Consider the following 8,924-nt stretch of genomic DNA (forward strand, 5'->3'; position numbering starts at 1 on the left):
ATGACTACACATGAGGAGGCCGAGCCCACCGTGGTCGATCTGGACTACGTTCGCAAAGTGACGTCGATCATGATGACTGTATCAGTGGCAATGGTAAATCTTGCCATGGGTGCCTCCATTGGCAAAATCGAGCTCAGAAACCAATGGCGGGTGTCGAGTGGCCTCGTCGTCGGTTGCATCAACCAGTTCGCACTCTTCCCGATGTTGGCTTTTGGTGTTGCCTACCTGTTTCAGCTACCCGCACCTTATCGGCTGGGAATGCTGCTTGTCGGAATTTGTCCCGGAGGATCCATGGCAAACGTCGTAACATTCTTCATCGACGGGAACATATGCCTGAGGTACGTTCCGTTCGAGATGCATTATACACTTGTTCGTACTCACAAATCTTTGAAGGATTGGAATTACACAAGATTGACTGGGAGGGCCGATGTTAACCATGAGAAAGTACTTAGACGAAGTTGGTTCTTTCGAAACATCATGTCAATGAAATAGAATTAAGTCAACATTTTTTTTTTCTCTTACTCCGTCAAGTATGTCGAATAATTGTGAAAAGAAATGTAATCAGCAACAGTAACTTTTTGTTATTTTATTTTCTTTGACATTAAGAAAGAGTCATATCTTACAGACCGAAGTAAAAACTGCCTGGGGTGGCTTAGATTACTTTACAAAGTTTAAATCAGACTTGTATTCTTTTCTCCATAGTACTCTTGCTGATATAAATGATGCCCGAAACCAAATTATGTATTGCAAATGAAATAAGCTTCAGTATAAATTTCGAACAATGAAAACTGCTCGACAAAACATGATTAAGCAGCAGCGGAATGGCATCTCACGGTAACCTGATAAGATGGGCACGAGATCTGCCATACTACCTGAATGCACTGGTACCCGCGTTTTTCAGCTCGTGTCGTACTAAAACGATTTTGACTGCTTTTCGAGGCATTGCTGATAAATTCCTGCCCAAATACATTAGATTAAGTAAACATGAAAATGCATATTATATCACATTACTGAGATTGGTCGATTTCTGATTATTTTAAGCACTAAATTTTCTTAACATTTTAATGCTTTTGGTCACTCTCCGGTTTTTTGTTTTGTTTTGTTTTGTTTTGTTTGTTTGTTTGTTTGTTTGTTTTTTTTTTTTTGGTCAGAATTAAACCATTTAATAAACCATCAAGCTTAGCTATCGAAAAGGGTATCAGACTCTCATACCGAGACCTGAGAACTGTATAATCAATTGCCCAAAATACATTTGTTTATACAGGACTCAAGTTTGGGAGTAGCTTTGATTCCGCCCAAAAGTTCAAAAGAATATTCTTAGTTCAAACATCTAGGTATAAACTGGAAAAAAAAATCGACAACACTAGGCAGTGGGTTATTGCATTGCTGATTGAATAATTTTCGTACTTTCACCCGTCCCGACGACAGAGAAGTGTGTTCCCGGACCTCGTTTTCTTTCTTCTCTGCTCCTCCCTTCTCCTTGTTCTTGATTGTGTAATAATCTCATTGTGTTCTTTGTTCTTGCTATAATATTTCGTCTTTTGTTTATGAGTGCATTTTCCCTCGCGATCAACTTTACGTGTCCGTCATGGATTGCTTTGTCATCGTATCGTCTTGGCCTACACAGTTCAATGGAAATGATGACTAGTGTCTTTGCTGTAACATTGATATTTCTTTTTATGTACCTTAAAACAATTACTTTCTGCAGTATGCTTTTACGTTCTACATCATAGATATATATTAGCTTTGTAATGCTAGAATAATAATAATAATGATAATGATAAAAAAGATAATGATTATAATAACGGTAATAATGGATATGATATTTGCAATGGCCCTTACCACCATGTCTGAGTACTCAATGGGCACGAAAAATTCCTCACACCTTATAAACAGAAAAGAGATAAAAGATAAAGGAAAACAAAAAGAGAAAGAGGAAATAAGTTATGAATTGTTCATGTGCCAAATGAAATGGATGTGCTTTCATTCCTGTCTTTAAAGAATCAGTTAAGGAGATAGTACGAATACGAATATGGAAAGCAAGCTTGTTCCGGAAAGAACCCTGAGAGAGGAGCGTCACTGAAATTTAAGCGAGATGAGATTAAAGGGTGTGTACAGTTCTGGTCGAGGTGAGGATTTAGCTTTTAACGTTTTGCGAGATATTCAGAAACCACTCTATGAGATGCCAAAGAGCATGCAATTCTAAGTTTTATGGTGAGCGATCTTTTGCCCATGCTGCTCCCACACTGTGGAACGCTGTTCCGTGTTATATAAAAGAAGCTCCCACAGTGTTAAAGTTTAAGACTGCTCTCAAGACATTTCTGTTCAAAAAGTATTATGAATGAGTTTGGTTCTGCATTTATGGTACACATATTGTACACTGCATTTCTTCTTTCTACTTCATCCCTCTCCTTAAAGCGCATAGAGACACCACGGTAGTGATATGCGCTATATAAGCACTGTGTTATATTTATATATAAGGGGTATCAAGAGTTTATCATTTGATAAAAATTGGTTTTAAAATGGCTGAGATATCCAAAAACAAGGTGAAACAAAGAGATCCTAATAAAATGCTTGGCCTGTCACCTTTAATTATTATCACTTTTTTTTTGGATATCTCAGCCATTTGAAAACCAATTTTCATCAAACAAACGTTGAATCCTTCTTAAAATTACATCCTCTTTAATATTTCATGAGAGGTTTCTCATTATCTCACTTCGGAATGTTCAAAACATGAATCCCCACCTCAACCAGTACTGTACAGTCCCTTTAAAGCTTGTAATATACCATCATTTCTTATACTGCATATAGCTGTGGATATGGTCGTTTGTATTTGCATATTATTTATCGAGTGATCCACCGCTTATATATACAAGCTCCGCTCATTAGCAGATCACTCTTCATGCCTTTTTGTCATCCTTGCAAATTATACATTGTTTCTCTCATGTTTACATTTAGTCGTTAAGTTAGACTCTGTGCTGCTCGAATCAATTTCTCTAAGTTCCTTTATAAGTAAAAGCTCAAAGCGATTTCTTAACATTCTAAATTCAAATGTCCTACCCTGGTCACTGCAAATATCTTTGTGTAAGCCTACTCACAATTGAAAGTGACTGAATTTTGTATATGACCAAATCGTTACTTTGTAAGATTTGTACGGTGTAAGTTTGAACACTGTATAATATTTCTGTGCATTACGTCTCTTCATTACATCACAGACATTTTGTGTTCTTGTGTATTTCGTAATTTCTCGTAACTCTAGAAATTATGGGAGAGCCTATTCTACGAGATTCTGCTTTTTAGTAATTTCCTCAGATCACAAATTATTTATGTTTGCTTATACATTTGTCTATTTCAATCTCAAATGTAATATTTTGTGTTGTACTTCTCTCGAAATCAGATGGAATGAAATATTATGGAACAATGAATGATAACAATGATAAAATATGATATAGTTCAGCTTGTTCACGGTACAGTTCCTACCGGTCAGATAAAATGAGATCCGTCACCAGGTTTTTCCTATCAATCCATGCATCCCTATCGACAGTACATCCATGGTCCTGGTCACTACGGTCATCTCCATTGGTTTCGTTCCTCTGGTTACCTTGATTGTAACAAGCGCGTGGTATCCCGGCACCGCCCTCGCTACTTTGTGGGTTGTTGCCATCGCTATCCTCCTGGTAGCGATTCCTCTTGCTTGTGGCATGTTCATCCGGGACCTTCGAGAGGGTTGGGCAAAGGTCGTGGTCGTGGTGAGCGTCTTTTTTTTCTTAGCTTCTTTGTTTGTTATTTACATTTGTGAATATTACATTTGACTAATTTTATAGATATGACAAATAGGACAATTTTTCCGACAGTCCAAATATAGCTTGTCCTCCAACATTTTTTTTGTAACATTTATTTGTTTTATATCTGTTCTGACTATAAAGCGTGATTAAAAGTCAAATCGAATCTGATAAAAACACGTTTTACCATTAAATTATAAATGCTAATGTGACATAATTCGTGAGGATGAAAATATAGAAATACCTACATTCCCTCTAAGTGCAATCTTTGCAAGCACATCCTAAATACACATATTTTCATTCATTTAATTGCAGTAAATCTTGGTACAGTCGTATGATTTTCTTGTTCTCTTTTCTGTGATCCTTACCTCCTCATTCTTCTTCCTCTTTGTTAAAACTGAGACAATTTCTTCTTCTCTACAGCAAAAATGGAGGATATATTTCATTTGAGTTCATATCATTTTTTTTTTCATAATCCAATTCACATCTATTCAAGTTCCGATACATTATCTGCAGGTTGGACTCACTGTCGGCCTTCTGGCGTTCACGGCCAACTCCTTGGTACACCTCATCATTCATACGGAACTGTTCCACGCCCCTTTCAGGGTCTACTTCGCGACCATGTTCCTTCCCCTGGTGGGCTACGTAGTTGCTTTTTTGCTGGCGGCTCTTTTCGGACAGCATCGCACTTCCCGCCACACCCTCGCCGTGCAAGCTGTCTTCCACAACACCTGCGTGGCGTGAGTGTCAATATCGAGCGTCATATTGTGATTTGGCTGACTGTATGCTCGCATTTTATCGAAGGAGAGAAATACATGAGCGAGGGTGACAAAGTGGCAAAGACAAGTTTCAAAGAAACCAAGTATAGATGTGGATTGAGTAAAAGCAGCAATTTTGATAGAACGCATCATTGAAAGTCTAAGGAAAATCGGACAATCCTTTCAAAAGTTATGAATCTTTAAGATTTCGGATATCGAGACTATACTGCACTACATGTAGGCCTACATGGCGTTATTGTGGACAACAATATGAAGAAAATTCAACATGTTTTACTTTTTCTACACTAGAAAAAGAGCGCTTGCCTTTAATACCTCTTTCAGAAAGCAGGGGAACTATCATTACCCTTAACATAAATTATGTCGGAAACATGTCGATGGAATGTGAACCTTTCCTGGAAAATGAAATTCTGTGGAATTGTCCTCATAATTTCTTTATAGAGTTGTCCACAATGTCGTCATTATGTTAGAAGTAGTCTCTTTATCCAGCAATGACGACACTAAAACTGTCAAAATTCATAAATTTGGAATAGATTTTCCAATTATCTCAGACTTTCACTGATGTGTTCAAATACCATTGCTGATTTCACTCATTTCATATTCGTAATATTGTATTTGGGCTTTGGTGTCCTTTATTTCCTTGTTCAGGCAAGTTCCTTTAACCTACCACTATCACCTTATTTGATTAGTCTTGGGCAAATACAAAAAAAAAAATGATATTATAGATATTTGATATAATATACGATATATGATATAATGAGCAGAATATGCAGGAAAGCGGCCTTTGTAAACGTAGCCGCATAGAAGACATGTACGCGTGTATCTGTATGGACGTATTGTAATGTGTAGTTCTTCTGTGTATGAATGCCCATGTATAGATGACATCGTATTATGCAGAGCCTATAGTGAGTGTCCATAGCCTATTCACAGTCTTTTCAATCCCCGTGCATTCATTATCATCATATGAATACCTGGATATACGAAATACACTAGTCCATTAAAAAGATATGTTGAGAAAGTTAAAAATAAATAACGTAATATTTCATAAGATTATAACCTAGCTATAATACACGTAGTGCCTTTTTTGATGGCCGTCTTGCCGCTATCAAACGGCTCTGTCTGGCGTCAGTAGGCTCTACTACCATAATAAACGCGAGAAGATACACGTTTTGTGGCTGCTGCCCATGACTGACAGGTGGCCGCCATAGACAGTGTCTTTTACCTCCTTATTTCGGGGAGGGGGGGGGGCAGGTAAGATGACAGAGAAGAGCAGGCTGAAACTTCAGACAGGTGGCAGCGAAGGCAAGTTTTCTGAGTGTATGTAAAAAAAAAAAAAAAAAAATTAAAATCGACAACGTAAGAACGGCTTTGTTATCCAGATCACTGACTGAGCAATCAAATCAATGCTACAGTGCCTATCAGGGGAAAAAAAAAGTAATCTAACTTTAGAGGGTTACTGTTTCATAAATTATTGTCAACTGTGAAGAGCGCAATGTTAGTTGTGAGGAAAGGAGAGCTCTTCTTCTTTCTACTAGTACCAAATTGTGTAGACAAATGTAATGCATGACTGAGCACATCGATTTGAAAAAAATGCACTTTTTTATTATTATCAAACGCAAACAGAAAAACTGACCAGAAATGAATACTATTCATTTGTGGAAAATTGAGCGAAGAAAATGGGATTCCATCGGGATTCGAACCCGAGACCTCCAGATTGCTAGCCCGGTGCTCTACCGACTGAGCTATAGAAAGCCCTAGTCAGTGTTCGTCCCAGAAACCCTAAATTCTCAATACTCGAATGGTCAGAAGCTATAGCAGTGTGTTTGTGTGTGACACACACGTACATACTTGAACCTGGCATAAACCCGGTGGATAATTCAACTTGGGGATAAATGCGAAAGATCACCGAAGTGATGCAGTTTATTGAGTATATGTAACAAACGCAAACAGAAAAACTGACCAGAAATGAATATTATATCACGAAGAAACAGATCTCGTCATTCAGTGTTCCTTTGTGATATCACTCAAACTTGGAAAAAGTGCAACTTGTCATTTCTGTCTTTCAAAGTAAATGCGATCAGTCATGCTTGACGTTTGTCAACATAATGTATGGTAGCAGTGGAGAGAAGAAGAGTTCTCCTTTACCTTCATTACGGCTCACTATAGTTGACAACTATAGAATAGCAGCCCTCTAAATTTGGATTTTTTTTTTGACACGCACTGTATATTCTGATTTAGAAGAGACAACTCCTTCCCTGGGTTAAGGTTTCTCACTTTGTGTGGTTTCTTCACATAACACCTATAGAAAGTGCAGATGACCGCATAGTTTGAAGGAATGACCGGCCTCATTTCATATACGTCCAAGAGGGCTGTATGATGCGTAAAATGCTGGTTGAGGTTCTAAATTAAATTGTAGCAAAGTGCATGTGGTGCTGGTATGATGCGCATGTGATATAGGGAGGATACACGGTTGGGCACACACAATAGAGTAAAGATAAGACCAGTACAATGTATTAGTCACATCAATCAAATCAATCTATATAAAAAAAAAATCCTGCGACAATTTATATATGTATATATATATATATATATATATATATATATATATATATATATGTGTGTGTGTGTGTGTGTATGTGTGTGTGTATGGATAATTACATATCATATATACATATATATTTAATTACATAAACAGTGCGTATCAAAAACAAAAAAGGTAATCTAACTTTGGAGGGTTACCATTTCGTACTTGTCAGCTATGGGTAGCACAATGATAGTAATTTGTAAGGAAAGGAGAACTCTTCCTCTTTCCATTGATACCTAACTATGTTGACAAATGTCATGCATGACTGAGGACATGGACATTAACCCGCTGAGGACTGACTTTGCTCAGTGAGTTGGCTCAGTCGGTAGCGCGTCTGCCTCACGATCACGCAGCCCGGGTTCGAACCCGAGTCTGGACTGAGCAATGTTGTGTGTAAGCATACCGTCCCCTCTAGCAAGAGGCAAAAACACTCTGTCCCTCGGATAGGACATAAAATGGAGGTCCCGTGTATGAGAGAGTAACAACTCATGCACGTAAAAGATCCCGCTTCATTTATTCATCGCAAAGAGCAGGGTGTTTAACCCGGTGAAGTGGTCCCACCTCACATCCAACTGGACCCCATGGAAGACCAGCTTAACGAAGCTGAATATGGGCTATCCAGCCATCTTCTCAGATGGAAAATAAACAAACAACAACACGCATTTTCAATAGACACCTGCCCGAGTATACTCGAGATTTATCCTCAACGGGTTAAAGACAGCAATGCCAAATTGCACTTTTCCAAGTTTGAGTGTCATATGAAGGAACAATGAATATCTCACTGAATGGATGAGATCTGTCAGTGCAAGATTTTTGATACGCTCTGTATATTTCTTTAAGATTGGTTAAAGTGCCCAATTAGGGCCTTCAAATAAATAAGTGTCTACATAAGTCGATTATTGACTGATACAGAAAGCAAACTCCAGAGAAAAGGACGTTGAAAGGTAACAAGGCACCCACACTCCACCTCCCCTCCCCCCCCCCTTCCGTGCGGTGCACGGTGAGTCAGCATTAAAATATCCCACATGTCTTATTCACTTCTTTATAAATTGGATGTTAACATTTCTCCTCAATTTCTGTTTCTCTGCCTTTGTCTCGTCTACAGGATTATAATCTTGGCGTCCGTGTTTGCAAAAAGTGAAGCATGGAATGCTATGATCGTGGTTCCAGCTATCTACGGACCAATCACGGCACTTTATGGCATTGTCTACATCATTGTGTACCTGGCCGTGCTCGTCAACCAGGAGGATAATGAAAGACCTCCAGGTGGACAGATGATCGTCTCTGGATATCTCCCGATCGACGAAACGCCGCAGGGCAACAGCGAATACATAGCGCTTGAAGGCGACGATGATCTCAACGTCGAGCTACGCGATCGCTCAGGTCAGCTTCAGTTTATGGAGAGTGAATCGAACAAGTCGGTCTACGCTTCCCCGATGTCTATCCCCATCTTTTAGTGAGCCGTGATGTGTTATCTGTAACTCAAGAGATAAAACCAACATTTTTTTTTTGTCTTTGACTTAGTACGTCGTCTCGTCTTTGGTGTCTCATTTCAATGGCGGATTATTATTTCTGACCTTTATCAGAACTGGTCAAAAAGCAGTGCTATCAACATAAACAAAGTTACATCTTAGTAAAAAAAAAAGTAACAATCTGAGAACACATAGTTTGTTACTGTTAAGAAGAGAAAAGTGTCCTAGTATGAGAAGGTATCAATGCTTACAGAGAGTGCTTGAGTTCTTTCGCGTGTTTTCAAGCTCATGTTATACAACAGATTGCACC

General features: G+C 38.6%; 1 protein-coding gene across 1 annotated transcript; it reads left to right on the plus strand.

Annotated features, from left to right (window-relative positions):
* Positions 1-8,700, plus strand: LOC140243250 (ileal sodium/bile acid cotransporter-like). The gene is made up of 4 exons (XM_072322923.1): positions 1-338; positions 3,545-3,749; positions 4,299-4,522; positions 8,248-8,700. Exons 1-4 carry the CDS (start codon positions 1-3, stop codon positions 8,597-8,599), a joined length of 1,119 nt encoding a protein of 372 aa, XP_072179024.1. The 3' UTR covers positions 8,600-8,700.
* The last annotated feature ends 224 nt before the right edge of the window (positions 8,701-8,924 follow it).

This window comes from Diadema setosum, chromosome 2 (assembly GCF_964275005.1).
Source record: "Diadema setosum chromosome 2, eeDiaSeto1, whole genome shotgun sequence".
NCBI classification, from domain to species: Eukaryota; Metazoa; Echinodermata; class Echinoidea; order Diadematoida; family Diadematidae; genus Diadema; species Diadema setosum.